This window comes from Xenopus tropicalis, chromosome 9 (genome assembly GCF_000004195.4).
Source record: "Xenopus tropicalis strain Nigerian chromosome 9, UCB_Xtro_10.0, whole genome shotgun sequence".
Taxonomy (NCBI): domain Eukaryota; kingdom Metazoa; phylum Chordata; class Amphibia; order Anura; family Pipidae; genus Xenopus; species Xenopus tropicalis.
The window spans coordinates 53,684,597-53,696,934 of record NC_030685.2 but is presented as its reverse complement, the minus strand read 5'-3'; the positions used below and the strand labels follow the sequence as shown (position 1 = coordinate 53,696,934).

Genomic DNA, 12,338 nt, shown 5'->3' with positions numbered 1-12,338 from the left:
GTCTGTGGGTTCGTTGCTGCGGCTTGTTTACTTTGATTCTGACTAAATATGTGGTCAGTTACGTAGTTGTCATGTGCGTGGCGTTGGATAAAGTGTTGCCACTTTTGAGATGAGGTTCTGTTTAGTGCAAGGGGCACCGTATTGCCTTGTTTTGTAGTTGGTTAGGATGCAATGGTTAGTGAGTAGGTAATTTGCTGAGTTGCTGAGTTTGCACCTATATTGTTTGTTGGTGCTGTTGGGCTTGGTGGGTAAGTTTTGAGACCAGGGTCTTTATCCTGGAGTGTGAGGGTTGAAATGGCCCCCTGAGGGTGTCTTGCTGTACCCAAAAGTCTTGTGGGTAGTGTGGGGGGTGAGGTTAGGATGGTATGTGTCCTTACCCTCTCCTGTTGGTTTTTGTTATTACACAGGGTAATGGCCTGTTTTTTGTTTTTTGTCTTTTTCCTTTTTTTTTTTAGGGTTCTGACTGAACAGCCTTAAAGTGATAGTGACACCAGAAATTAAACCTTTTTTATAACATTGTCATAACATTGCCTTTGCATGCTATTTATAATTTTGCCATAAAAGTATTTGTCCAAGCTTTTACATTCCCTATCTGATCCCCCATGTTCCTCTATGAGGGGGCTGCCATATTTGTCCAGCAGGGGGCCGTTAGCATTAGAAGCTGTAACTGTCAGGCTGAGAAGGGACAGTCAGGTTGGCAAAACAGTCAGGTTTTGGGATTTCAAGTAACAATTACTAACAAAAGCAAACCTAGCAGCAAAAAATAATCAACATGACCTATAGGCAACTTTTTATGTAGATTCATATTTTAAAAAGTTGTTTTTTCGTGTCAGTATCACTTTAATGTCAGACTGAATCAAAATGTTTACATTGGGAGTTCTTTCCACTGAGGGTTTAAGGTGTTATTGTCCCACTGTAAGCGCTACTCCTTTCAATGCCCTCCGGTGTGGGAGTATTGTTGGAGCAGGGGTTTTCCCCGTATGGCGCAGTATGTGGATGTGCGTTGCGAGGTAGCCACCGGGGATAAGTCAGGCCAGTTAGGCTGCCGGGCCTAGAGTCTTTGGAGGGAGATGGCGATTGAGGTAAGCCTAGGGGCCTCTTGTGCAGCGGGTTATTGGGCTTTCACTTCGGGGGGAGAGTGGTAGCTTACTTGGTTTGGGGCCTGGTCGGGTGGTTTTGGCGCCAAGTTGTGTGGACTGCGTCTCTGTGATTGCTTTCACTTGGGGCGCTGCTTTAATTATTGATGTTTCCGGGCAGGGGGCTTCAGTGTTTCTGCCCCGTTGCTGATGCCAGTCTCTGTGGTCTCTCAGGTGGTCCGGTGGCAGCGATATGGGGAATTTCCCTTTTGATGTGACTTTCGGTCGCGTGGTGTAAGATGGCCGCCGCTGGTATGGCGGATCGGTTCGGCTATCGGGCCGTGGGCTTCCGGGGAAAGAGAGTCCGTTGCGGTGAGCCCGAGGGCTTTTTGTGGTGTAGACTGTTGGGTCCCCGCTTCAGAGCTGCAAATATTATGAAGAGCGAGGTTAGTGGGAAGCTTTCTCGCTCTGGCTATGCGGAGCTCGTTAAAAGTGCGGCCGCTGCGTGGGCCCGCCTCCCGGAAGTCCCGCCTCCCGGAAGTACCGACATGTTGCTTTTAAGTTTGTCTTTACTGCTATGTGACCAAGTCAGGGGTGAAGACTGCAGTTCCCAATAATGGCAGGAATATATTGGTATAAATATACAGGTAGGTAGGGAATTTGGAGTGCAGGACCTTTAAATCTGTGTATCCCTCAGCAGCAAGAAACAACAAACCACACAACATTAGTGCATCACTAGAATCTGTTTTTTGGTAGGGGAATAGCCTAAACACTAATTAATCTATGTAACATTGTCAAGGGCAAGGTTGTGTGTGTCTATTCACACAATATATTATCTAAACCAATAGTGCCTGTGATAAAAATTTTACTGATTTTATAATTACTCCCTGACTGTGAGGATTCCTATTTTTGCCTACAGATTCTCTTTTTTTTTTTGGACTGCACTCAGTTTATGTTAGGGTTGCCACCTTTCCTGCCCACCAACTCCTGGCAGGGAGGTGGAGTGTGACCTCACAGGGGCGGGCCGCGCCAGTACGAGGGTGAGGCCATGATGCCAATCACTGTGTCAATCTTAGTGGATCCTGCCCAGTTTTCCAAATTGGGAAAAACGGGCAGGTAGTTTTGACCTGTACAGCCCCTTACCGAAAACCGGGCTGGCTGGGTTAAAACCAGACAGGTGGCAACCATAGTTGATGATAAGTGCTGATACATATATATATATATATATCCGTACAGACTGGAGTGGAGCTGCACTGAGTCTGATGACCTAGTCTATATATATATATATATATACACACACATAAATAAAATCAATCAATGGCAGCAGAACAGAGATGCTAGCATTTCTGTAGATTTGGGAAATTTTGGAGATCCATGACCACGCCTCTGTCCTGATCATGGTCCATTACACTCTAGCCTGTCCTGTTACTTTCTGCCACAAACCCTTATTGCTCAAACTAGGAAACTTAGAAAATATGCCAAACAGTTGACACATCTGCCAGGGCTTTTTGATTCTGCAGTTTCTCTATCCCTTGGCATAGCCATTAGCCACCTGGAATGCTATACTTTCAACAGAACAATAAAAGCAAAAGATGAAACAAAATCAGGTAAAGTATAGAGAGACCACTAAAAAAATGCACCACAATTATTAGTTAGTAGTCCCTTCTTATGGCTCACTCCAGGCCATACAATTGCATGCTTCATGTATTGGCATACACGTATGATTAGTGCAGAAGAATGACATTCTCGCTCCAAAAAACCCAAAACCCCACTAGGCCGCTCGTCGGTTCCACTCCCTGCTTTCTCCTTTGCCAGGCTGTGCAGGGGGGCCAGCGGCACTCAGCACTGTAGGATAGGAACCAATCAGCAGCTAGGCTGACCTTATAGGAAACTGAAGCGTGTCATTGCTTGTGTGACTGCAGGGCTTTGAATGGCTACTTCCCCTCCTGCTGTGCTTCTGGCAGAAATTTGAAACACAACAGGGACTAGAGAGGATCCATAGGGAGCTCCAATAAAGGGGCAATTTTTGCAGACAGTATTAATTTATGGTGAAATTTGGTGAAATCAGCACCATATATTATTCACAATTGCCTACAAGATTATATTTTTTTTTTGTTTCCTTTAAAGGAGAAGGAAAGGCTGAAAAAGAGTTAATCTCAATCTGCAGGTATACCTTCAGTTCTCTCAATAGTGCCCTTAAGTCTCCCCATATTTCACCTGTTCAGATGATCAGAAGCCAAACAGTAAGAAAAAACGCTGAGCTGTGTAAAGAAAGTCCCCATAATGCCTCACTCCTGCACAGACACCCAGACCGAGTTTACATGCTCAGTTAGTTAGACTATAAGTCAGCCTCCTGTCGATTGGCTCAGATCCGCATTCCTAAGGGGGGGGGGAGTGAGTTCTTAGCATTCTTGAGGGAGGGGGGAGCAGGAGAGGGGAGAGGGCAGAGAGCTGAGTGTCTGTGGCACATGAATTACAGACACAAGAAATCTTTTTTCAGAGAAGTCAGTGCAGTGTTTCTGTGAGTGCTTATGGCTGTATTTACATAGACCTTTCTGATAAAGTTTACTTAGTTTTTACCTTTCTTTCTCCTTTAACAGAAATGAACAATATAGGTAGGTAGGTAGATTAAATTTTGAAGTTGAGCTTCAGGAACAGCTGTTTTACTATATCCTACATCAATGAACCTGTGTTCCAACAGCAACAGATTACTCCCCTATGGTCCTAAAACATATTTGGGGTAGCTAAAATGGCCCACTAATTAGCCCCAGCGAGTCTGCCAAATGTCAGAGTGTCTGCTAAGATTCCCTGATAGACAGTCACTATTTATTGGTCTTGGGGGGGGGGGGGGGTGCTGGCTGTTTGGCCTCTGTGTAATTAAAATGCCAGGGCCTATTTCGGATCCCAGTAGGGACTTGTCTCCTAGTACATCTACACATATAATCATCTGGGCAATGGTCATTCACTGGCCACATCTACACTGGGCATATCCCACCCACAAACACTGGGCACTCCCTCAACCTCCTCCTGGGGCCATCCTTAAGGAAAAACAATAGACTACCTCTATGAGCAACCCTTTATACCAGTGCTGTCCAACTTCTGCGGTGCCGAGGGCCAGAATTTCTCGCGCATACATGGTGGAGGGCCGCTAATGGAAGCCACGCCCCCTTTTAAACCACACCCACCTCAAACCACTCCCATTTTATCACAATGGTGGTAGTACAGCAAAAACCCAAATGCTTGGTCCTCACTGCAGGGATATCAACCATCATTCATATGTGAAAGAATTATATTATGTCATATTAAGACACACCCTAAAATCCATATGACTTCTCCTCCCCTGTGGAAAGCACAGCAACCCCCAGTACATAATTACACACCTTAGGGACCATTTGCTGGCTATTTCCAACTGCTAACAAACTCCCAGAACAAACCCTTGCCAGGTTCACCTCCCACAGGCAGCATAGGGTAGCACTCTGCCTGCCCTACGCTACCTGTGTGTGCCATACTCTGCCTGCCCCATGATGCCTGTGTCTGCCATATGCTGCCTGTGTGTGCCATACTCTGCCTGCCCTATGATGCCTGTGTCTGCCATATGCTGCCTGTGTGTGCCCTACTCTGCCTGCCATATGCTGCCTGTGTGTGCCATACTCTGCCCTACCCTGCCTGTGTGCCATACTCTACCTGCCATATGCTGCCTGTGTGTGCCATACTCTTCCCTACCCTGCCTGTGTGTGCCATACCCTCCCTGCCCTATGCTGCCTATGTGCCATACTCTTCCCTACCCTGCCTGTGTGTGCCATACCCTCCCTGCCCTATGCTGCCTATGTGCCATACTCTGCCTACCCTATGCTGCCTACACACAGGCCTGAGGCGTGAACAGTTGAACAATGTGGGTGATTACAGCCTGAGCCTGAGGTGTGAACACTGCAGGGGGTGAATAATGCATAGATTAAAAGGTATGAACAGTACAGGGGATTACATGTTTAAACAATACAGGGGGATTACAGCCTGAATCTGAGGTGAGAACCATGCAGGGGGGCAGTTAATCTCAGTACTGATACCATTTAAAGCTTATACAAGGGTAAACCATCAAAGCAGCCAGACAGGTGGGGGGCCACACAGAGGGGGGTCGCGGGCCACACTATCTGTACCCAACAAGACTTAACCCCACAGACAAGCTCCCTGTAATTTCCTGGCGGGCACATTTTTTAATATTTATGTGCGATCATACTTCCCTCCCTACCTCTGTAAGCAATCATCCGAACGTGAGCACAACCTGTCCCTATACTATCTCCCTGCTTCCCTCTGTTCCAGGGATAAGCCTCCCTCACACACCTCACTCATTTACCTGCCCATAGGGGTCTCTCTTTGCCACCCTCACCTTCCCCGCACATGGCACTGTCACACATTGGCTTGGCCCACCGCTGGCAGCCGAGCAATCAGTAAGCAGAGTAAGTCCTGCCCATTACAACTCAGAAAGGAAGCAACCAATCAGCACGCAGCTCCGGAACGGACGAGCGAATCGAAGCAGAGTTCCATCCCGGGACTCGCCCAGCTGTACCCGGCTCCCTCCTGCGGTGCGCGGCGGGCTCCCAGCCTTACAAATCGGGCTGTTCCCGTTACTTTGTGAGTAGCCTTCTCCCTGCGCGACATCTACCGGTTTCCCAGCTGGCAGCGCTGAGTCCTCATTCCTCCTCTTCTTCTTCTTCTTCTTCACCTTTCTCGGAATCACCGCCCAACCTTCTGCCCGACCTCTGAGAGAATGGAAGTTGCAGGGCAGTGAATGCCATGGCAGAGGGGCCTGACGGGGGGTACGAACTGTTCCCGGAGCATGGCCGGGGCAGGGAGCGCAGGACTGGGGTCACCGAGGCCAGCCTGATGGAAGCGGCAAAGGCGGCACCTCGGAGAAGCAGTATTATCAAGGTGAGTGCCAAGTATTGGGCACTGAGCGAATCCGGGGGTGTGTGGGCACTGACATCTCCCAAATGTCTAATAGAGCTGAGATTGCCTGACTTAAGACAACTGTTACTGCTATACCTGGGTATTAGTACAGCAAATACGCTACGCCCATTGTATCCTGCGAGTCTTCCCCATGCCTTATTGCATATTCTGTATTAGGTAACTAGCAGTCTCTCGGATAAGTACCACAGTATGCCAAATCAATGGGCACCATTACCCCTGTGCCAAGTACTAATTCACATTGCCAGGTATCACTTTATTCCTAATATTTGGGCAAGGTACCTCTGCCTGCACACTGCCAAGTGATACTGCCTGCCCAAGCCTTACTGACTGCATACTGGCAAGTATTTCTGCCCAACATTTAGCAGTCCAACTTACAGTCTGCAAAATGCCACCGTTCTAAATATCATTGAAGGACCAACATTGGCTACAGTAGCAAAAGGGGTACCAAGTACCATATCTGTCCCAGTGCCAAGTACTAGGTTACTTCAGCCCAGAGTACTGTTGCATGCTTAGCTATTCATGCTAGTTTAGTATAAGCTAATGCTAGGAAATGAGTAACATCATATGCCCTCTATTTAATTTCTTGCTCATTAAGTAATGACCATTATCTAATGCCAAGCACTGAACACCACTGGACTGTTGCTAAGTGTTGTTACTACATGCTTGTGTATACAGAAAGTTGCTTTTGAGTATTGGCAAGCATACAGTTTCACTCCTGTTGCTAAACAAGAAATACACTGGGGTAATTTAATATGAATGCATACCGGGCATTGGCACTAAAGGGCACCCCGCTGAGCAGGTGTGGATTGATGAGACAAGGGAGAAAAGCACAGCACAGTACCTACTGTACAATGGTACCAGCATTTTTGCTACAAGGCTAGTACATCAAAAAAGTTCTTAGTGTACTCTGCATTGAACCTACCATACATAACTTGCAAATAGGGGAAGATTATTATATTTTCAATTTGCGACCCCTTTTTTAGTAATTATAGATTATAGACTGATGAGGCATTGGAAATTACTTTTGGCTATAAAAAAACTTTAAAGAACAAGGAAAGCTGAATTCACTGGCTGGTGCGTTACTGTCAGTATATAGTAAAGCTGGCCACACGTGGCGATTTTCGATCGGAACGAAAGATCGTTCCAACCCTCCACTGACGTTCAGGGCTGAATCGTCAGATATGGTAGAATCAATAGGATTTCTACCTCCTTCTGCCGATTTTGCTCGGGTGCCATCCAAATCTTTTAATCCACCCGATTGGCGAGTCGCCCAATATCTGCAGCCTTCTGTGATATCGGTCGCATCGCCGAGTTGCCATACACGCACCGAATATTGTACAAAATGAGGTTTCGTACAATATAATCCGTGCATGTATGGCCAGCTTTAGTCTATTTTTTATGTTTATTACCTTTAACCTTTATTACCCTTACTTCAAAATCAGGCACATATATATTGGCCTGGTTAGAAAATGCTATCATGCTGATGGGTCTCCCTAGGCCCACGTAAGTTCAGATCAGTCTGATTTCTCAAATCAGGGACAGATCTGTTCACATTGCCATGTAAGTGGATTTTAACATGTACAACCAGCTGAACAAATTTACTACAAGACAACAGTTTGGAGCTTGGAAATAAGTGTGAGTTGGCAAATATTAACGCAGACAATAAAAAAATGAAAACCCGAGGGCAGTAAATTTGCATGAACTCTGCTGTTGTCAACTCTAAATGCGACACTAGGTATTGGCACTAGCACTACAGTTATAGAATCTGTAAAACTGATCATTGCACCCAGCATGTAAAACAGACTTGGCCATACCATATAGTACCATATATCATATATAACATAAACCCTAGGAAAGAACAACATAGAAAGTAGATATTACATGGATGGGACTCACTGTTCCATACAGTGATTATATAACAGGAATTATTAAAGGCAATATAAATAAAAAGTGCTAAGATGACTCTCCCATATTGTATATTCAGTACATGAGAGGAAACATACACAAGAGGAATCATTGTGGATTATACAAGATGCAGTAGATAGCAGGACACAGGCACAGGTATTCAGGCTCATGTTTTTAGAAACTTACATTGTTTAATACTAACACATTTTTTCTAGTAAATTATCTCTTTATAAAACTGCCTTGCACTATTCTTAATTCTTTTTTAAACATCAGTAAGTATCTGCTACTGTATCTGCTGATGCTGCAATGCTTATGTTTGGCCTGGATTTATAGCTTGTCTTGGTCATCTGTGATTTCGAGATGGCTGGGGGCCCAATAATACGGTTTTGCATAGGGGCAAGAGGCTCCATTGTGTCTTACCTGTTTTGTATGCGCTGAAAATATTTTTTAGGGATGTGCACTTTAAAGAATGGCATACGTAAATAGAATTACTTTTAAATAGGGATGCACCGATCCAGTATTCGGTTCCGTGCATCCCTACTTTCAAATTAACTTTTAGTTATAGATTGGCCAATTCTTAGCAACTTTCAATTGATCTTCATTTTTTATTGTATATAGTGTTTGAGTTATTTGCCTGTTTCTTCTGACTCTTTCCAGCTTTCAAATGGGGGTTCACTGACCTATAGTTATTGTTAAGTTTTATTGTCATGTTTTATTACTTATCTTTCTATTCAGGCCCTCCCCTATTCATATTCTAGTCTTCTAGTCTAATTCAAACCATTGCCTGGTTGCTAGGGTAATTTAAACTTAGTAACCAGATAAGCTGCTTAAACTCTAAACTGGAGAGTTGAAGAAAAAGCTAAATCATTTAAAAACCACAAATAATAAAACATGACAACCAACTACAAATTGTCTCAGAATATCACCCTCTAAAACAGGGGTGGGCAAACTACAGCCCGCGGGCCACGTCCAGCCGTTTGGTCTTTTTAATCCGGCCCACCGAGGATTGGTGTGTCTCGCTTTTTCTAACAGAGACCACAGTCTGCAATCTTCTGTCTTTCATGAAATCCCGACTCCGCAAGTCTCATCATGCGAGACTTGGCGTCAAGACTACATGTAAGCGCAGTGACGCAAAACCTGACGAGCAGAGATGGCGCTGGCCCAGCCTGTCTGTCAAATTTTAAAAGTCAATGTGGCCCCTGAGCCTAAAAGTTTGCCCACCCCTGCTCTACAACATACTAAGGAGCAGATTTATCAAAATATGAGTTTAGAGCTTAATACATAAAAACTCACGCATGTTCTATTTATTCCTAAAGGGAAGCAAATTTTTAGTGCAAAAAATCATAGAGAACAACTGCTGCGTCTTTTTTGAAATTTAATATGTGTCTTAATGGCTAAAAATCTGAATTCCACAATTCACCAGGTTAAACTTGCCGAGTTCATGTATAAGTCAATGGGAAAGGTCCCTTCCCTTTCTTTGAAGTTCTTTCCTTTGTCTCGAAAATTTCGAAATTTTGCTTGGTTTTGTCTGAAAACTTGACTTTTTAGAATTGTCGCAGCAGCAATTTGTTAAATTTGTTTGACTTTTCTTTTTAGTAAATATTAGATATTCTGTAAAATGAGTATAGTCGAATTTTAAAACCAAATAAAATGAGAAATTATGAATTTTTGGAATATATATATATATACAAAAATGCTGGAAGAGCTGCACACCATGAGGTAGTATTGATACCTGGGTGACTGTGCAAAAAATGAGTATACAGGCTGGAGTGACGGCAGACACAGGATTTTCACAAAGGAGTCACAGGTTTAAAAAAATGGAATAAATCAGAGGTTTATTGTGACCAACGTTTTAGCTCCACAGAGGAGCTGATCCCTGATGAAAGCTCCTGTGTGGAGCTGAAACGTTGGTCACAATAAACCTCTGATTTATTCCATTTTTTTGATCCTGTGACTCCTTTGTGAAAATCCTGTGTGTGCCGTCACTCCAGCCTGTATATATATATATATATATATATACACCTGTATATATATTTATTTTTATTGATTTTTTTAATTAAAGTCCAGGAATGGTGCACACAGAGAACTCCAGGTACTGCTTGGGTACACATGGTTAACACAACATAATTAGGACACACCTGAAGGTGGCTTGAATCTAATGCCAGACAAGGCGTAGGGCGGATATTTTCAGCAAGCGGAAAAACACTTGCCGAAAATTCTGCCCCATGCCTCCTACTTGTACCTGCATCCGAATGAATGGAATACGCTCAGGTGCAGGCACATGTAGCCGAAATACTTATTTCCGCTACATGTGCCTGCACCCAAGCGTATTCTATTCATTCAGGTGCAGGCACAAGTAGGAGGCGTAGGGCAGCATTAGCCACGCTGAAACGCTGAATTAAACACCATTTTTTTGCCTCATACAAGTCCTGTGAGTGCGGTTTGTTTGTGCTTACTATATATATATGTATATATATATATAAAATATTTCTTTTAATATTTAAGCTAAATGAACAGCTTACAGTAATGGGTTAATGACAAGTTTTCTGTGAAAATACATTCATACGTGAGAGTATCTAGTTTGTGAGAAGGCGCGGGTTAAAATAACAAAAGAAAGAATTTGTATCTAGGTATTTTATTCTAAATACTTGTCTCATTCTCATGTTAGTAGAGATGAGAATGACTGGATACTAAATAGAGAGTCCTCCCTCACATTAATACTACAACACAGGGTTTATTTAATAACCCTAAAGGATTAAGCCCTGATGTTCCAGTTGGTAATGACTTGAGGTTTGGCTGTGATTAAAAGGTGTATTATCCTTGGGCATTCTGCTGTGTATTTTCTGTTTCTTTCTTGCCTGATAATACAGCATGTGTATGAATGTGATGAATGATTTACAGAAGTGATATTTTATTACCAGCACTACTGTCAGGTTTACTTTTTTTCTATTATTTTACATTACATTGGTAACATAGTAGATAAGGTTGAAAAAAGGCACATATCCATCAAGTTAAACCTTTTTGTTTAAAGGTGTAGTTCATCTTCAAGTAAACTTTTAATATGCTATAGAATATCCAATTCTTAGCAACTTTTCAATTGGTCTTCATTTTTTTATAGTTTTTGAATTATTTGCCTTTTTCTTCTGATTATGATTTAAAATAGGGTTCACAGAAGTAGGCAGTCTATAAACTATTTCTCTGTGAGGCTACAATTTTATTGTTATTATATTCCAGCCTCTTATTCAAACCAGTGCCTGGCAGATAATTGGGGTAATTTGGACCCTAGCCCCATATAGCTGCTGAAAACTTGAGAGCTACTAAACAAAAAGCTTAATAATTCAAAAACCACACATAATAAAAATCCTGTTTTATACAAGCAGTAAGGCAGATCATGGAGAGACTTTTTTTTTAACTCTTTATTTCAAAGCGCAAGGGTATAATAGTTTAGGGCAATACTGTCCAACTTCTGTGGTAGCAAGGGTTGTCATTTTTCTGACTAGGGTTGCCACCTCTGCCGGCTTTCTTCGCCGAGCAGGTGGCGGTGGGTGATGTCACAGAGGGTGGGGAAGAGGTGGGGCCGTGATGTCACGGGGCAGGGCTATGATGCGGCGTTTGGCTGAACGCCACGTCATTGTCAGTGAATCCTGCCCAGTTTTCCTGATTTGGGAAAACCAGGCTGTCCGGGTCAAAACTGGACAGGTGGCAACCCCATTTCTGACCTATGTGGTGGAGCGCCAATAATGGAAGCAAGTGTTGTTCATGCCCAGTTTTTAAACCACAACCACTTAAAGCCATGCTGATTTTACCACACTCACTTTTAAGGCCAAACTGTATCACATGCACCACAAACTGCATCACTGGCATCATAGACACTGACCGCCCAACATTAAATGGCACAGTTACATCCAGCATCACAGGCACTGACCTCCCAACATTTAATTGCAAAGTAGCATCCATCATTAAATGGCTGCATCCAGCATCAGTGACTTCCAAAAATAACAGCATATAACTCCCAGCATGTACTTGAACACCTTAGATTTTTTCTATAAAAAAAAAAAAAAAACGAAATCCTGCAGCTTTTCTGTGAGTGCTTATGGCTGTATTTACATAGACCTTTCTTTAAAGCTTACTTAGTTTTTACCTTTATTTTTAAGTCAGAAATAACAAGGTAAAACACTTTTCTTGGCCAGGAGCAGAGAGAGCAGGAGGTAGGGAAGGGCTGCATAATGGGAAAGGGAGAGAGGTCGGGTCGCACAAGGTATACCCGCGGGTCGCCAGTTGGACAGCACTGGTGTAGGGAATTGACCCAAACTACGGGCTCTTGTTCTGCATATAAATAGATGAAGAAGATAATCTTTGTTGATGTAAATTTCACAGATATAGAATTAGAAC

General features: G+C 43.4%; 1 protein-coding gene across 1 annotated transcript in view; it reads left to right on the top strand.

Annotated features, from left to right (window-relative positions):
• Positions 1-5,617: 5,617 nt before the first annotated feature.
• Positions 5,618-12,338, top strand: part of plcl1 (phospholipase C like 1 (inactive)) — a 145,590-nt gene continuing 138,869 nt past the window's right edge. The window contains exon 1 of the mRNA XM_012971384.3: positions 5,618-6,002. Coding sequence (XP_012826838.2) covers positions 5,868-6,002 — 135 coding nt within the window. The 5' untranslated portion in view covers positions 5,618-5,867. The remainder of the gene's footprint in view (positions 6,003-12,338) is intronic.